The following is an 18,424-nucleotide window of genomic DNA, read 5'->3' on the forward strand; positions in this document are numbered from 1 at the left end:
GAAACCAAAAATACGTGATGAAAAATAGTGAAAATATATATTGATGAAAGGATGAAAGGTTACTTATGAAGGTGTAGATACACATGCTTTGTGGCATTTAAGGCATACCAGAAATAATTTTTTTTAGAGATTGCACTACGATTTTAAGTTTGTCACTCATACGCTTAGTAGCCTTCGATTAGAAATGTATTCTAACTTACATTAAATGTCTTAAGGTTAATTTATACGAAAATTGCGGAAAATCTTAAACTAACAATACAACTTTTTGGTTTGCGAAAGAACTTGTTGCAGCCAAAAATCTACCAATCGGACCTACTGCAGTTATCATAGTCCTAAGTTAAGTTAAATTTAAGTTTTTTAAATGTATTGTTACAAAATAATTGCTGATTGCCTTTTTGTAAGAGTCTCGGTATTATTTTTTTCAATATTGCTTCCTGCTTTTAAACCCAATGATAATGACTTACCTATTGTAAACACGGTAAAAACAGTATAAATAGGGAAAATATAGCTGAGGATTTTTCCACACTTAAACAATCCTTTTTTATCCTGTTAAAAATAAAAATCAATAAATTTTGGCTTAAATTGTGATGACCTTTACTTACCATTTTATTACCAAGCAAAAACAAAATCCCAGCAAGCCAATAAGTTAAGCTAATTATGATAGAAATAATATAAATTATATGATTTCTCTCTGAACTCGCCTCGGATGAGCTAATTGTCATCAAAATTCCGATCACAGTGAAAATGGTACCAACTACGATGCACCATATTGTATAGAACTTGGCGCACCACTCAGTTGAATAGTTATCGCAGCTCTCGCACATAATAATTATATTTTGATCCCTTTTTTTGTAGCTTAAATTATGTACGCCGTGTGGAAAACAGACTTCAACAGGCTACAAAAATTGACCTGAAATCATGAGCTGTTTTTCCAAGTGAACTATATAGTCTTAAATTTAAAAATTGAAAGAAATCAAGTTGATAGTTCTGAGACTTTTAATTTCGCAAGTATTGTGGCGACCCGTGGCGAGTCCACTACTCACTTAGCTCTAGCATAGGTACATGTACATGGGCTATAAATAATTTAAAGTATTCGCTGACCTCCGGCCATCCGGACTCCGCTACTGCCCCCCAGTCCGCTGCACATTGTCGAAGGGCACGAGGATTCCGGGCGGTCCGCCAAAGCGGCTATCCGTCCGCCGGTTGCCACCGGATGGGCGATCCCTGTGCTCCGCTTGCTGATGAACCGGCTGGAAGGGTCGCGGCTCCGCCTGGGACTGGGATTGGGACGTGGACTGGGACTGTGGTTGAGGTGAAAGCACACCCGTGGGCGCCCCGAAGCCTCCGTTGTAGCGACCCGGATTCACAGTGGGCCGCAACTTGTTCTCCTTCACAATGGTGCTGAACTCGTGCTTATTGCCGGCCACATAGATGTCGGTGTTTGAGCTTCCACTGGAATTAGGACCTGAGGGATTGGTCGACTGTGGACGCAGTAGGCCCGCCGGGGCACCAAATCCGCCAGTATATTTTCCAGTATTGATGGCTGGTGCCGCAGTTTCCGCTGAGAAAAGAAGAACAAACAAAAACTATTATAAAGAAACTCAAAAACTCAAAAGAAAATTTATTTAACGTAATCACGATGACATGAAGACAGCTAAAAAACAAGAGAGAACGCTATAGTCGGGTGCCCCGAATATCAGATACCCGTTACTCAGGTAAAGGGAGTGCGAGGGAGATGGAGATAGAAACTTTGATCACGCATAACTTTTTAACGAATGGTCCGATTTAAAAATTTTCTTCTACATTTCGATAGGTATTGATAAACACAATAAAACTGCATTTTTACTTTTCCGAAATATTTAAATTTTTAAAATCATATATAAGCGATTGTGGGCGTTAAAGGGGGCGTGGCACCTTTTTGAAACAAACTTGCGCTGCGTAGGAACTCCTAGAATCTGCATGCTAAATGCCAATCTTCTAGCTCTTATAGTTTCCGAGATCTCAGCGTTCATACGGACGGACAGACAGACGGACAGACAGACGGACAGACAGACAGACGGACAGACGGACAGACGGACATGGCTATATCGACTCGGCTAGTGACCCTGATCAAGAATATATATACTTTATAGGGTCGGAAACGCTTCCTTCTAGCTGTTACATACTTTTGCACGAATACAATATACCCTTTTACTCTACGAGTAACGGGTATAACTACACGAATTATTTGATATTGATTCTTGATTGCTCGTGAGTAAACGTCCCATAAAAACTTATGTTCCATAGCCCATAAAATAAAAAAATCGACATTTTAAATTTTGTAGCCCCAATATCATGGAAAAGTATAAATTAAATGGTTTTGAAAATTTTTAAAAGTCGATTTTGTACTAACTTTTATTTAACTATATCCTATAGTTGTCTCGAAGTCGTAGTTATTTATATGTACACTGTTCATGACAATCGGACGATTATTAGATATATCTGCTATAGGAACGATCGGTTAATTTACTAAATTTGTTAGTTTTCAAAGAATTATGTTTAAATATCGCTGTTTTTTGCCTAACTTTATGATATATTATCATTTTAGATCAATCCCTTGAGTTGACTGTAGTGTATAGATGTCTTATGTATTTTCGCTGACACCAATGTTAGGAAATTGGCACTAAAACTTCGGATTGCCTAATACAAACAAACAGATTATATATACACAAGGGCTAATCGCCATCATGACCTAAGCTCAAGAAGCATATTATAATTATATAATTATAGTCAACGGCTTAGATAATATAAAAAAAAAAATTTTAAATGTAATTCAACTATTTCTCAAATTTTTTGCATGCCAGAACTTAGCTTAAATATGTTCTTGAAAGGTCAAAGGTACTCACTTTTACGCTGATTGTTGGCCACCGGCGTGCTGATGACCTTGCCCTCGTCGCTCTTGGTGTACTCGAACTTGCTGGGCGGGAAGGGTTCGGCGGATGAGCCGGCTGGCTGGATCTGGTTCTGGCTGCTGGCTGGTGGCTCGAAGCGGGCTGCAAAAGGCGTGATAGAGTTGGTAGTGGGGTGGGTCAGTGGTCCGGGATTGGAGTCGGCGACGGAGGAGGAGTCCGAGCGGTCAGCGGGCGGAATGAGCACCAGCGGTGGCTCCTCGCTGCTGCCGATACTGCTACTGCTGCTGCTGCCTGGAAGCGGAAGCGTGACTTTGGATGGAAAAGCGGAGGAGGCGGTCGGGAAGGTGGGAAGGCGTGGCGGGGTGGTGGGGGAACGGGTGCTGCTGGCCGCTGGCCCAAAGTTGTCCGGGTCAAAGGGCACGCCGGGACCCACATCCGGATAGTCGAAGTCGCGCAGCCAGGAGGGAATGGTGGCCGAATCGAAGGGATTGCCTGCGTCCAACGGGATGGGAGTGGTGTTGGTGGTGAAGCTGCCACTGCTACTGCTGCCGCTGCTGCTCGAATCCTCCGGCGGAGTATCTGCGTGGTGGTGAGTGGTGGTTGTGGTCAGTTTCACTGGCGGTGGTTCTGGGTGGTGCGCTTGGGTGCTGTGCGTGGGTGGTGTTGGTATGGGTGCTTTGGTGGTTCGCTGCGTGCTCGGACGTCGCGTGGTTGTGGTTGTTGTCGTCGTTCGTGGCGTGGTTGTTGTTGTTCTGGTTGTGGTGGTCGTTGTGGTTGTTGGTGCTGCCGTGGTTGTTGTGGTGGTGGTCCTGGTTGTTGTGGCTCTTGCCGTCGTCGTGGTGGTGGGCCTGCTGGTCGGCGGTGGCGTCAGCTGAATGTTGCCCAAGTCGATGAACGGCTCGAAAGGTGGCTCCAGATCGCTGGCCAGCGTGTGGTTGTACTGATCGTTGTCGGCGGGCACCTCAAATGTGACGGCCACATCCAGATCCGGATCGGTCACCTCCTGCAGCCACGTGGGCAACGTATAGGCGTACGACTCCTCGTTGATCAGGCGATAGGTGCCTGGGTCCTCGGTGGTGCTGCTTACTGGATTGGCGGTGCGCGTCTCCGGTTTCGCTGTAGTCGTCCTGGTCGTTGTGGTTCTCCTCGTTGTGGTTGTAGGTGCTCTGGTTGTAGTTGTGGGTGCTTTGGTTGTGGTTGTAGTTGCCCTGGTTGTGGTTGTTGTAGTTGATGTGGTTGATGTGGTGGTGGTGCGCGGCCTTGCTGTGGTGCTGCTGCTCCTTGTGGTGTAGTGGGCCGTGCCACGTTGACGATTCGGGAAGCGAGCCGGATTGCCGGGCGTGGTGCTGCCCACATGCGCGTTGGTGCCATGCTGTGCCGGCCCATCGCCTTGGTGGTGCTCCTGAGCCTGAGGCTGTGGTGGCTCTGGACTCAGGGCTCCACCACTGCTCAGGCTGAACCGTATGTTGTGGCTAATGGGATCCACAATGCCCTGCACCTTCTTGGTCGGCTGTTGTTGCGCCTCCGTGATTATCGTGGGCTCCTGCGCCTGCTCCTCCTCGCGGTGGATATCCTGCTCCTGGTGCGGCGGCAACAGATCCCAGGCAATGACACTGAGTGGTGCTCCATCGGCTGCCGGCTTCCAGGACACTGGCCCCCCAATATTCGGATCCTCGCGCTGCAACTCGCGGATATACTCGGGCAGGGATCCATCCTCCTTCTCCTCCTGTGGAAGCGGCACCAGGTGCGCCTGCTCCACCTCCACTTCCGCGGTGGTCGTCGTGTCGGGTGATGGATCATGGTGGGGCGGTGTTAGTGATGTGGCTGGAAGTGGTGCTGGTGCAGATGCTGATGCTGTGCCAGTGAATGAGTTCGGAATCGGTATCGGATTCGGTTTCTGATCGGTGCTGGGTTCCAGGCCCACAGCGATGGCATCTGGTTGGAGAGGATTCGGAGTTGAGTATTTCGAGCAATTCGCGTTGGCTAGGGGCAGGGAAGAGGTTCTAGGAGTGGAACTGGGACTGGGACAACGACTGGGACTGGGACTTGGACTGGAATGGGAACCGATCTGGGTAATGGGTGAGTCCAGGTCGGCGAAGGGATTCAACTTGATCAGGGAGAAGGAGGGTGGGGCGTGGCGGTTACTGGGTGGTGCGATGGGGAACTGGCCGCCAAGCGAATCGCGCTTGGCCAGCTTGTTAGTGGTGCTAATGGGTGCGGCTAGTGCGGTGCGTGTGCTAGTGCTAGTGCTATTTGTACTGGCTATTGTACTACTACGACTACTATTGGTTGTGTGTGGTGCTGTCAAGGCATTGGTTTTCGTTTCGTTCTTCGTCCTGTTCCCCGTTTTCGTTTCCGTTCCCGTTCTGGTGGTGGCACCGCTGGCAGCCGCTGCTCGCGTGGTTGTCAACTCACCAATGTGCGGCGGCAGAAGATCATCGGACGGCCGCCTGATCTCCGTGATCCCCGAGGCGTACGTGGGTATCTCGAACTGCACGCCCTGGGCGCTGACCACCTTGCGCCCGTCGGGCGTGTCGATGGGTCGCAGGGCGTCGATGGGGTTGCCGTAGCTGTCGATGGCCTTCGGCCCGGCGCCACCCCCTGGGCGGCGCTGAAGGTCACGTCCGGCTGCAGCAGCGGCGGCTGCAGCTCGAGGGCGAAGGGCGACTCGCGCACATCTGTTGGAGGGGGAGCAGAATGTGGTGGGTCTCGTTGTGGCTGCGGCTGCTTCTTTTGGAGCGTTGCAAAAGCGTGGCAAGTGGAAGTGGCAAGTGGAAGAGGCAAGTGGAAGTGGCAAGTGGAAGTGGCAAGTGGAAGTGGGTGAATGACAGAGTGATAGAACGTGTGACAATGAGAGGTAGCACCCTTTAACTAACTCCTAATCAAGTCCAAGTTAAAACTATCCTACATGTCTGATAAAGTTTATTTATCCCTTAAAGAAAACAAAATTGATTTCATCCGAAAAGGGAAATTCCCAATCTTCAAGTTAATTCTGTTCAGTTTTAGTTAAATTCTGTTGCAGTTTACAAAGATAATTAATCAAATCAAAATACTTTTCCAAGCTAATTTCACAAATCGCCTAACTAACTATTAGGCTAAAATAATTGAATTTAAAATCTCAAAAATTTCGCATGTTGGTTTATAGGTAACTCACTGAATAATGTATTAAAAGTTCTTTGTATTCAGTTATTTTTAATGACCTTTTCAAGGCGCTAAGTTTAAAATACATTTTGGAAAATTTGCATACCTTTTGCATAAAATCATCAACAATACCTTCGGAGGAATGTTTAACGAAATAATTTGAAATTAAAAATAACTAACCAATGTTTAACTGTGTTTTTAGTTTCTTGAACTTTTTCTTAAGGTTGTTTGATTTTCATCAAATTATGGTAAATAATTAGCAAACAAAAATAATGAAAAAGTACCATTACTTTTATAATAAATTGAACAATTTTATTATTTCTAGGAACTGTTTAAGTTATGGTTTCCAAATTCGCTATACTTTATCTATCCTTGAAAAATAAAAGCAACAAAAATAGTATTGTCCTAACAAAAGGGCTTTTTTGAACATAAAGGTAAATTTGTTTAACTGAAATTCCTCAATGGGCGCATGTTGTATGGTGGGTGAGGAGTTTATTCGGTGGCTGTGGTGGTTGGGTGACAGATGAGGCAGCTGTGGGCGGCTCTTGGGCAATTTGGCTGCCGTGGCGGCTGATTGATTGACATTGACTGAGATGGGCCATTCATTTGCTGCTGCTGCTGCTGCAGATGCGGTTGTTGTGATGTGTGGTTGCTGTGCAGTGGTTACTGTTAGTTACACAAAGGTCCGCCACCAGATAAAATTCAATTTTAAAAGTTACCCAGGCAGGTTAGTCAATGTATGCATGTGCAAGTGCGTTTGTGTGGGTGTGACAGGTGTGCAACCATCAAGTTCGTTGCCTAAGTCTTTCGTTTCGGCTGGCCATTTGAATCGGGCAAAAGGGCTTTAGGGCGTACTGTGCGTTTCATATCGTCATTACATGACAAAACAGGTAATCATATTAAAATATCACTTTGATTATTTGCCTATATTTGCCAATGTTTATATAATGGCAAAAAACAAAAAAGAAATAGCTGAGGAGAGAGCATTATTTAACTATTTCATTGTTTATCTAATTTGACAAATCCACTTAACTAAAAAATATTGGTCCAAGATTATTAATTGATGTCTTTAAATTTGAAAACGCAGTTAATACGATTTACTGATTTGGTTATTTTAAAAATCAATTAATTCAAACCGAATTGATGGCTCTATTTCCGCAAGTCCACGGTAAAAGCCAGCCATATACTCGTGAAACGCACTTATCGCAAGATAAGTGGATGGGTTTTATCAAACGAGCCACTCATTGTTCTGTCGCTGAGAGTCTGGGAATCGGGGAATCCATGTGACAGGCCACCAGCAGCTGTGTTCGACAGCAACAACAAGCGAATTAATGGCTAATGATTGCACCGACAATGATTTTGTTATTTTCACTGCGGGTATTGTGTAGCGCTCGTGCCGAATGCGAATAATTAATAATAATTTACTTGGATATCTGAGAGATTCTGAGGCAGCTTCTGATTTTTGATCTGCGCCTCGATTCCTGTTTACAGCAAAGTTACTGAATAACTGAATAAATTGTTTGTCTATACTGGAGATATGGAATATTTTAATTCGGCTGACGCTGGGGAATTCTGGAAATGCGGTTTCTGCTCTGCGACAAACTCAACTAGTATGTGACTAAGCCAGATCGCGAGGGGCGTTGCCTCGAATTTGCCTGCCAAGTCAGTTCCGGCTGCTAAGCACATGTGCATATGTATCTCTATTCTATGGCCGTAAGCAATCGAGATTAATTTGCATTTTGGGACGGGCTTGGCCGAAGATCAGGAAGCCCTGAACTTTCGCCTGCCGCTTAGCCTCTCATAAATATGAATGCCCAAGAGATGGCGAAGATGATTTGCGTCACGGCTGGTGGCCGAAAGTGTTTTCGGATAATGCCGAAATAATTGAAATTCCCCCCACTTCCGCCTCTACCGCTGCTCAAGTTCAGGCTAATTAATTTAGCTTGTCTGCAACGCCATCTTCATCTTCATCGACATCTCCATCGCCATCTCCCTTGCCACTTATGTTTATTGAATTTAATTTTTAATTGATTGACGGCTTCACGACATCTGCACCCACCTAAAGACAATGGGAATTTCTGTTGAACACACTTTGCACTTGCCAATTTTACAGTTTGTTTACCATCTTCTTTATTTTGACATGTTTCTGTGCTTGGCCAACCTTCGCCGGAATCAGCAAAAAAATGTAATGGATTTTTATTAATCTTCGTTTATATCATCTCGCAGGCCTTGGAGTTATCGACTTATTGGGCTGTCAACCTACACAACAGAGACTAACGAAATGTGTCAAAAGCCGAGTCAAATCGCAAAAACAAAATTCCAACTTGTAAATTATACTTGGCTGTGAACCAAAATGAAACAAAGCGTGTTTATTGCACTTGAAATCGCCAAACGAAAAGCGATTTGATTTTGATTGTCTGAGAAATGTCAAGGGGAAAGACTGAAACCGAAACCCACCTCTCCTATAATTGCATAAATATTAATGGCTTAGAATGGCTCCAGAATTGGTTCTACTATGTCGACTGGCTTTTGTCGGCCGCCTTTGAGGAATTCGCAATAGATTGGCAAATCCGTTTTTATTATGTCGAAATCGAATTGCCGCTGCTCATGTGTCTACATATCTTCATCTAAATCCATAACTGGTTGATATCCCATTGTGTTTTAATTACGATAATCTGCGGCTGAATCATAAATCAAGCCACGCGAAAGTGAGGCACGATTCCCTATTTCAGATCCGTGCGAATTCGCTAATTATCACGTACGGGTTTGGGTCCATTCATTACGATGGGTTCATTGATTGCCGAATATTTGAAAACCGCGACCAAAATATATCTATTTCGTTTGAATAGGCGCAGAGCTAAAGAAATCCATTAAGCCCCAATGATATTTCCATCATTGGTGCTTTAAATGAGCTCTGAGCTCATAAATTGGTCTTAATTGTTTTTGGTCAATTAACCTGACTAGTTGGTCAGTGGGTTTTGCCCAACTCTTCGAGATGCTGCACAATTTTCTCGTGTTTTCATTTTCGAATTCTTTTGTTTTTTATTTTTCGTGGCTTCTTGTTTGCGGCCCCCATGACCCAAAAAAAGCGTCACAACATTAGTCTCTAGTTGGTGTAAACAACTTAGTTAACGGATCGTCTTGACAAAAGCGTCGCTAAATTTATAGACTACATGGACCCCCCTAGGGAACCCATCCGAGAGGTCGTTTAACCCCTTCTTTAACCCCCGAACGCCAAGAGGAAGACAGATCGACGGCGACTTTGCCGAAGCCTTGCCAGTCACGTTATCTGCGGCTTACGTAACCCCACTTGCTGGGGCTCTGGGTTTCGGTTTTGGGTTTCTTTGAGGTCTCTTCACATCGGCTCTTCTCGAATTTCGTTTTTCTTACGGCTTTGCCTTTGGGAACCTCGCTGTTTGTTTTTGCAGCAGCTACCTGATTTCGCTTTCAACCCAAAAGTTTAATGATCGGCGCCCAGTTCTTCAGTTTGTTTGCCAAACAAAAACAGCTTAAGGCAGCAGTTAAAGGCTCTTCAACGGCGAAGGCTAATTGCACGCACAAGCCTTCGGGACAAGTCAGGAGTAGGCATGCGAGAAAAGCTGTGCTAAATGAAGATGTATCTCCGAAAACAGTAAACCTCTTTAAGAAACAGATACCAAGCAACATTGCCGCCAATAAAGGGTATATTTCAAAGGAAACACCTTTTTCTTGTTATAAAAGGAATGTATCTACCTGATCTCTTTTATAAAAATAAGAATAATATAAAGATGTCAAATACGGAATGTAGTCCTTTCCTGCTATATTTTGTTAAGTTTCTGAGAACTTGTTTTGACCTATTCTGCATTTAAATTCATTGAGTGTAAAGCCCAATGATTTTCCCGTCTGTTGCTGCAACTGTCATTAGTCGTTAGCTGGGGGATAACACTTGTCTCCCAGCCGATGTGGGTCATGATCACGATCACGATCAAAGTTCATTGGGGGGTGAGAACGAACTTGTGCGCTGGTGAGTTTGGAGAATGCAAATGCGAGTGAGGTGATTTTTCAAATGCATTATAGTGGTTTGAGTGAAGAATCGGAACTTCTAACAGATATTGACAGACAGAGGGAGGGAAAGGGGACTTGGGTTCAGAATATAACTTAGTAGGGCTATGGTAAAATCATAAAATTAGTTACAGATAAAGAAAAGAGGAAGCCTTAAGTTTTGGGTGCAAACAGAACCGTTGAACTTTAAGTTATAGAACATTTTTAAATGGTAACGTCTCTAAAACAGGTTCGACTGGCGTATTATTTATGGTAAACATTTAATAAATGTATAATTTTATATATCACCCATAAACTTGTAGCTTCCTTCAGAAAATACGCAATAAGCACACATAACATTTAAAGCGTAAACCGCAAATAGAAAGAGGTAAAGACAAAGAAAGTGTAAAAGATCACTGATCCAAATATCTGATTCGCATGCTGGTGCGAATTGAATGCGATATTGATAACGTAATCTCAATTGAAATCGCAATCGCAATCGTCTTAGTTAATTGTAATATATCTTTCTTTAATTTAATACCAGGCCTTCCAACGGCGAAATCGGCGCCGATGATCAGCAGCAGCATAACGGTAATGCTAAGGCTGCCACCGCATCGTGGCTTCGGATCGATCTGCATTATCGTGGGTGAAGCTGGTGTTTCGTATTTATTATTATTATTATTTTCGTTGGGCCTTTCTGAATTTGTCACGCAATTAACAATTTAGAATCGGGCATTGCCCAAAGCCGGAATAATTATCGCGTAGGAGCGTCGGCTCCTAACAATGATCGCGATGACAAAATCGCAGGCGCTGATGCAGACGCAATCGAAGCCGACAATATATAATGTGTAATATTTTCACCGCCTTTTCTCAATCGAAAAATCCGCGGCACGATATCACGATCACTTCGGTGCGCGAGCGAGAGGGTGCTATGTGTGGCGGGCGGGTGCGAGCGAGAGACCGGGGGTCGAAGTTGGAAGATACGCGATGCGCTCGAGCGAAACACGTCCGTAGCTCACGGATTCTGCGCTTTCAATAAACTTGGCCAAGAGCCGCTGCTCGGAGCTCGACTTGGCTGCGGCAGCGGCGCCGGCAGCGCCATCGACGTCAACTGCGACTGCGACAGAGTCCCGAGAAATTAAACTAAGGGAATTATGAATTGCGATCGCAAGAAAGTGTAACTCCCCCGCTGTTTCACTCTCTTCTAATAAATCTAATTTTCTTTTTTTACTACCCACCGGAAAACAGTGCAAAATAATTGCTTTAATTGCCCCCAAGTGATCAGATTTTTTTGCATACTGGTTTGTCGCCACAGTTTGACGCATTGTCAATGACGTTCAAGGTCAGCCGCGCAACCTGATCGTAAGAGCTTAACCCCATAAACACCAAATTTGGTGTTTTCCTTAAAAGTTGTTTATCTTACAAATATTTTATCAGTCGCCTGCTTCAAATATCAAAATGGCATTTTAAATTTGTATACATTTTTGAAACATATCTTATTACTATGTTGTAAAGACTTTTTTATATTAGATCTGTTTTACTACCATTCTTAATAGTAAAGTTGATTTCGGATAAGAAAACATTTAAATGCAATCGTTTTTTATACAAAACATTAAAGTGAGCAGCTGTGCATCATTTGTTTAAAATTAACCTTAAGATTAGAGATTCGTTATGATCTTATAGGTTTAATAAAAACCTAACAACTACCCCAATTTTAATTAATGTGTTACTAAATTTATTTTTGTTACTTATAAGTACCCTATTTTTATAATGGGTTAACATTAACATGCAGCTAACAGCCGCCTAACATTAGTGCTATTCTCCAGTTGATTTACAAGACAATAGCTAAAGCGGCTCCCAAATAGACACAAAATTCGCATAAATTAAACACACGAAATGCAAATCGATATTGAAAACGAATGTGCTCCGTTCGGTTTGTTTATTTTGACAGGTTTGGCTTGATTTTCAGAAAGTATTATGCTAACAATACATAAGTTATGCGTCTCATATGTCACAGATTCGCAAGATCCTGTTCCTCCAGCAAGTTCTTGTTCTCGGCTCAGATCAATTCATAAAGATATTTTTGCCAATCGAAACACTTTGAAAGTGGCGTTGACATAAACATATTTCAGGCTTGTCTGTTTGCCTCAATGCATGGGGTTTTTGACTGGGCTGAGTCAGAACCGATCGATCAGACTTTTGAAGATCAATGAAGATGCGTTGAGTTGATCTGCGGTGTCGTCTCGGTGATCGATGAACTTTTGGCATTTCAGCCCGCCCGGCGGTTAAGATTAACACGACCGGTGATTAGATCACCTTGTCTCGTGATCATGTGGCCACACATTTACGAGTGAGTTATCTTCAGAAATTCTTTTAAGATTTGAAAAACAGAGAGTTAGATTATAAGCACTTAACGTCCTTGAATAACCATCTCCCCATGGTCTTTAAATTTAAATGCGTTTATGATCGCATTCGAAAGCCAGCCGTGACCATATCTTCGGATGTCTCTGGAATGTAATTATCATTTGGCCTGGGCAAAACTTTTTTCGCTCGCCCATCATAAAAATTATGTCAGCTTATTGGTTCCGCATTTGAGCATTTGTACCGGCATTTGGCTTTTGACGATCAAAGAGCCAGTTTCCTAGGCTCATGATGGTTCAGCAAGGGGCGTAGCTATAGCAAAAGAGGGTTTTTGCTTAAGATAATGCTTTAATAAATAATGCTTTTAAATATCTAAAATTAAGAGTAGGAATAAGAAAGGAATTTACTTAATTTAGGTTAATTAAAAGCGACTTTTGAATACAATAATAATTGTATAAAAATAATTACATTAAACAGATTTCCAACAAATCTTTAAAGGCATTCTGAAACGTACTGAAATTCAATTAAGCCAGTCATAAATCCCAACTAGTCCATTTTATATTGGTATGCCGGCATATAATACACATTATACCTTACAAAATTTGTAATTTGATTTGTTTTTAAAAACTGATAATAGCAATGGAGGTATTAAGATTTCTATCAGCGGTACCTTTTCAAGTCTAACCCCCTTTTTTGGCCCCCGCCCTTGGAGAGCACTGCGATGTCAATGATTGCCCAGTTGGCTGGGGCATCGGCGTCGGGAATCACGGCTGTTATTATTGTTACAATTACAACAAAGCTATTGCCAAATGGACTGCGATCCCGGCAAATGGCCAACGGTAGCTGGGGGCCTTTGTGGATCTCGCCTTCTCGGCGCGAGCACCTCCGCCCATAAATCAAATCGCTTAGGGACGCACAAAAGGGGCCGAGCTGAGACAATGCCCATCAATGGGCGGCTGGCGTCGAAGAAGTAATCAAAATTGTATTACGAAAACAAACGTTTTTATACATTTCAGCCTGCTTCGTTTCGTTTCGTTTTGTTTGGTCTCTTTGGTTTCTTTGGCCGCAACAATGGCAACACGCTGGCATCTTGGAAACTGCAAAGTCAGCTTAGAGGAACAACAATGCGCGCCACATATTATTTACTTTAATAGAGTCGGCTCAGTTGGGAAATGTCGCCGCGACCCTTCACCCAAAGCGCCTTATTAATTGTTTATCGTCATTAATGTCACACAACAAACTCCAACGGTTTTTCACCATGCGAAATCCGACTTGCAGTTTTTAATGGGGAAGCCCGTGTATATAAACATGGCAATTTCAAATTTAAATGTTATGTTTTCGTCGTCATTTTTTGCAGCTACAGACCCTATATATTAATTTACAACTGCTAAACTGAAGTATAAATTTGTTGAAAATATGTTTATAAGAAGAAGCAAAGTTGTTTTATTTTAAACATACTTACCGAACTGATTTCTGACGACTTCCATAACTGATTACTTATTTTATACATTATAATCTTAAAGCTCTCAAAAAACAACCGAAAAATTTCCTAATGTGTGGTATACTTATAAAGTCTTATTGCTGCAAAAATAAGTAGTTTATGTATGTTGGTTTAAATCCTGGTAATTCCCAAAAATTTCACCTATAAGAATGTTGATTTGTACAAAATTCCCCTGACTTCAAAGTTATTTTTACTTGCTGAAACTAAAAACAGATTTGTATTTCTGGTTTGTAATATTTTATTTTAAATTCTGTACGAGTGTTACTTTGAGCATTCAAAGCCTCATCCCAAAACAAAAATTTCAACAACAAACGAAACATGTCTCGCAATTACTTTTTGCCAAATTGTTTATGTTATTAACGATTTCGCAACCAGTTTCGTATCAATAAAATTCAATAAAATGCAATTTGCCGAGTGCAGCCCACATGGAAAATGTGTTTTTTGAAAAACAACATCAAGCCGAAAACAGTCGAAAAGTCAAAAGAAGCGCGACGGAGACCAGTTTGCATTTTGAATGCTGAACCAGTTGGTTCACAACGACAACATCGGCGCATCTTCTGTAAAAACAACAAAATTTTTATTGCAAAAATATTGAAAAATGCGTTGACAACAACAGCAACCACATGCCATACATATGTGTATACATAAAATCGCTTTTGTTGGTCACCGTGACCTTAACACAAATTTTAATTTTAGTATTATATCCAATGGCTACGTGCATCGGGTTTTTTCTGGTTCCCCCAAGTCGGGATGGTCTTTCATTAATAAAATTCCCTGGCGTTCGAGAGATCTGAATGAGTCACACAGCTTGGGTACAGAATATATATGGCGGTTCATTGAAACAAAACCCGAAAATACCCAAACACAATAATAACAAGACAATAACAAGAGGCGATAGGAAAGATCCAAACGAAATCAATTAATATTCTGTCTCGTTGACGGTTTATCTGTCAGTTGTTGTTAATTTGCGTGGGGTTTTTTCTACCCATAATCGAGCGTTCACACATAAGCTTTGATCTGAGAAGAAAGTCAAGAATAACCAGAACGGGTTTGAGTAGCTTAGAGTAGTCCACTGAAGTATTAGATCTGACCTTTTTGTTTGCCTTGGGTAGCATTTTTGCAGGTATTAATGGATTCAGTTTGATTCGCTTGTAGATAAAGAAAATGTAATTTATTTTTGATTTATGTGAAAACCGTTACGGTGGGCAAAATAACGTCTGTTTTGACTACTGTAAACTTTAGGGTGACCATGCAGTGTAAGCAATTTTGTTTATAAATATCGATAGCATCCATTCTAGGCGGGCTTTCAAAGTTCTACAAAATGTGATATTAAAAACTAGTTTTTTATAAATAACTGGTAAATAATTAAAAGAATTATGTAAAAGCTTAAAGAATTTCAAAATCTTGGGAAGGAAATGTATACAATTAACTAGTACCTAGCACATCATTTGAACTAATTTCTGGTATATTTTTCTTTGTTTATTTGGAGCACCGCCTGCGGTCACACTTTGGGGCAGAAATTTTTACTCATTTGCATAGGCCCTCGGAAAACCACAACAGAAGGTCAGGATCGACAACCAAATGAGCTCCCTGTTCCGTAGCCTGAATCACTTTTCATCAAAGCGCGAAAGTGTCGTGAAGGAGGCGCTCATCAATACACTGAACGAAAATGCCCGCGAGATCGAGTTCGAGGTGAAGCAGAAGAGCTTAGGTGAGTTGTGTGTACTCCCCCGGAAATTGTCATTGATTGTCTTTCGCTTACAGAGGTTTTGGGTCTGTGCGAGCAGACCAGTGCCCTGTGCACCACCTTGGAGGCCCTGTTCCTGCATGGGTTGAAGGACTCCTTCCTGTCCGCCACCTTCAATGTCATCGCTGGCGACGTGGAGCGCAGGCCCGATCCCAGCTTCTGGTCACCATGCATGGTCTTCATGCACAAGCAGGTTATCGAGCAGGTGCAGGGTCTCAGCCAGATCACCTCGGAGATCGGCCAGTGCCGCGCCTGGGTGCGACAGTCGCTGAACGAGTCCGTGTTCTCCTCCTACCTGAACAACATGCGCAAGAACGGATCGGCGCTGTCGCAGTACTATAAGCGGAACGCCCTGGTCCGGGACTCCGACGGCCTGGAGACGGCCGCCAAGATCATGGAGAGCCTGGAAGCCTACGTGCAGTTTGATCTGCCCGTCAACTCCAGCCTGCTTAACAATTGGCCTGACTACTCCCTGCAACTATCTGATCTCTGGACGCCCGCACTTAAATCCTGTCCGGTATGTTCGGTACTCAAATCGTTTTACCTCAACGTCTTCTTATAAATTATCCTAGCCCATATAGAGTAGTATATCCTGTTTGGCGTGGGAGTGTTATATTAGTATTATTCTTCAAAAGGTCTTTATGAATTACTCTTACCCAATGTTTTTTTTTCGGGATATGAGATTATGAATGAGTTTTTTCAGCATATGAAGGAGGTTTAGTTCATAAATCAGAGGGAATTATATAAATAAACAGTCAAAAGATAATAAAAAAATAAGAATAAAATCTGTTATCTGGTTATACATTTTTAAGATAAGAATAAGGGGAAACTTTTAACATCAAACCGACTAAATTGAGTGCTTCCCTTGCAGATTAGCAGCGGCGTTGACGTGGCCAGTTCATTGAGCTCCGATATCATAGCCATACCCACGCCCCAGCCCCTGCAGACCAACGAGCTGTTCTCGGACTCCATTTCCAATAGCCCCTTCAGCCGAAGCGGCAACTTCGGCGTGCCGGATCTCAGCCAGCGCGAGAACCTTGATCTGATGATACAGAAGTTTGATGAGATGGATGTGATAAGCGAGGAGCAGACACCAGTTGAAGGAGCGGAAGCGGGTCAACCTGAAGAGCCCGAAGTTGCATCGGGTAGTAAGCAGAGCACCCGCGAAAAATCCAAGCGACAAATGGATGGCTCCTTTGCCGAGTTGGATATTGAGAAACCCAGTCTTTTACCACAGGGCAGCAACTCGCTGTCCAATCTGATGCAGACCTCCTGGTCTGGTGACCTGGAAACAACTCACACACCCACTTCACCCAGTGATGATCTGTCGGGATCGAGGTTTTTCCAGCGATCTGTAAGCGTCAGCAGCGCCGTCAGTCTGCGTTCCCCCAACACGGACAGGTGCAGCTATAATGCCCTGCTCCGAAAGCATGAGAACAACCGGGAGGTAGGAGCAGGATGGTCAGAGATCTGGGAGAAGTTCCGGGCCAGTGCTTCGAACCTAAATGTGGCCCAACCGCAGCGTGACAGCGATCCTCCCATTTCGGAAGACTTGAGTGATCTGCATTCACTGGATGTAAGTAAAAGAGGCATAAGTGGCATAAACGAAACTACAATGTATATTCCTGTGCTAGACAAACTCTGAATTCGAGCTGCTCACCTCCGAGTTTGACATGGTGGAGCTGCAGCAAATGGTGGCCCAGTTGTGCCAACTGGCGCGAGAGCCGGGTCTGGATTCCCAAGGATTTCTGTGCAAGAGCTGTCAGCATCCGCTGGGCATTGGTTACTCCAACTTTCAGTAAGTATAAAGCATAAAGCTTTTCATTAGATCCAACTATAAAAAATTATCCACTTCAGAGTTTGCGCCTTTAGTGGTGGTTACTACTGCAGCAGCTGCATGGACGTGGAGATGCAACTGATACCCGCCCGCATTATTTATAATTGGGATTTCCGGAAGTACAGCGTGAGCAAGCGGGCAGCGACTTTTCTGGCCGAATTCCGTTCACATCCGTTCTTGGACATGCAGTTACTCAACCCTAGGATCTACTTTGCCTCCGATGCCATGGCTGAATTGCAATCTTTGCGTATCCGACTAAACTTCATACGGGCGTATTTGTACACTTGTGCTCCCAGCAGCATCGAACTGCTGCAGAATCAGTTCTCAGGCAGGGAATATCTCCACGAGCACATTCATCTTTACTCGATATCAGATTTGGCCCTGATTCAACGCGGTGTGCTGTGCCAGCAGCTGCAGAAAGCGTTTAAGTTGGGCGAAGCCCATGTGCTGAAATGCAGACTATGCCATCTCAAAGGATTTATCTGCGAAATCTGTCAGAGCCCAAGGGTACTGTATCCTTTTCACATCAGCACCACCTTCAGAGTAAGTTACTTTTGCAGATTAAATGGACAGTATTTTACTAATTTGCATATCTATTTAAAGTGCCTACCATGCGGAGCCGTTTTCCATGCAGAGTGTCTAAATGACAAGCAGCCTTGCCCAAAATGTGAGCGAATACGCAAACGCGAGGATCAGGGTCTGCAGGATGCAGTGCAATGTCTCAAGCTGAAGAACGAGGTCGCTTAAATTCAGCCATATTTAGTATTTAAGTTGAACAAGTGCGATTTGTTGTTAAATGTAACCAAGAAAAGGCTTTACTATACATTTAAATTAGGATTAAGGCTAAAATTGTTATGGCTAGAGAGCATTTACACTAACTCAAATATAAAGCATATACCACATAACTTTGTAGAAACGCTTACCAA

General features: G+C 43.3%; 2 protein-coding genes across 2 annotated transcripts; one reads left to right on the forward strand and one right to left on the reverse strand.

The window, feature by feature from the left end:
* Positions 1-978: 978 nt before the first annotated feature.
* On the reverse strand, positions 979-11,094 carry LOC108042368 (mucin-5AC). The gene is given in 4 exon segments (XM_017120596.2): positions 979-1,561; positions 2,886-5,495; positions 5,498-5,569; positions 10,594-11,094. Coding segments are annotated over 4 exon segments (3,219 nt in total). The 5' UTR covers positions 10,691-11,094; the 3' UTR covers positions 979-1,121.
* Positions 11,095-15,436: 4,342 nt separating this feature from the next.
* On the forward strand, positions 15,437-18,400 carry LOC108042367 (pleckstrin homology domain-containing family M member 1). The gene is made up of 6 exons (XM_017120595.2): positions 15,437-15,625; positions 15,679-16,178; positions 16,533-17,237; positions 17,296-17,459; positions 17,519-18,041; positions 18,102-18,400. The coding sequence occupies exons 1-6, from the start codon at positions 15,496-15,498 to the stop codon at positions 18,243-18,245; spliced, it is 2,166 nt and encodes a 721-aa protein (XP_016976084.1). The 5' UTR covers positions 15,437-15,495; the 3' UTR covers positions 18,246-18,400.
* The last annotated feature ends 24 nt before the right edge of the window (positions 18,401-18,424 follow it).

The sequence above is a fragment of the Drosophila rhopaloa genome, unplaced genomic scaffold (genome assembly GCF_018152115.1).
Source record: "Drosophila rhopaloa isolate 14029-0021.01 unplaced genomic scaffold, ASM1815211v1 contig_115, whole genome shotgun sequence".
NCBI classification, from domain to species: Eukaryota; Metazoa; Arthropoda; class Insecta; order Diptera; family Drosophilidae; genus Drosophila; species Drosophila rhopaloa.

Excerpts from the sequence above, each read along its gene's own strand:
- LOC108042367 (XM_017120595.2), top strand. The coding sequence starts at position 15,496 with ATGAGCTCCCTGTTCCGTAGCCTGAATCACTTTTCATCAAAGCGCGAA. Across the intron at positions 16,179-16,532 it reads CCGCACTTAAATCCTGTCCG|ATTAGCAGCGGCGTTGACGT; the intron begins GTATGTTCGGTA and ends CTTCCCTTGCAG. Across the intron at positions 18,042-18,101 it reads ACATCAGCACCACCTTCAGA|TGCCTACCATGCGGAGCCGT; the intron begins GTAAGTTACTTT and ends ATCTATTTAAAG.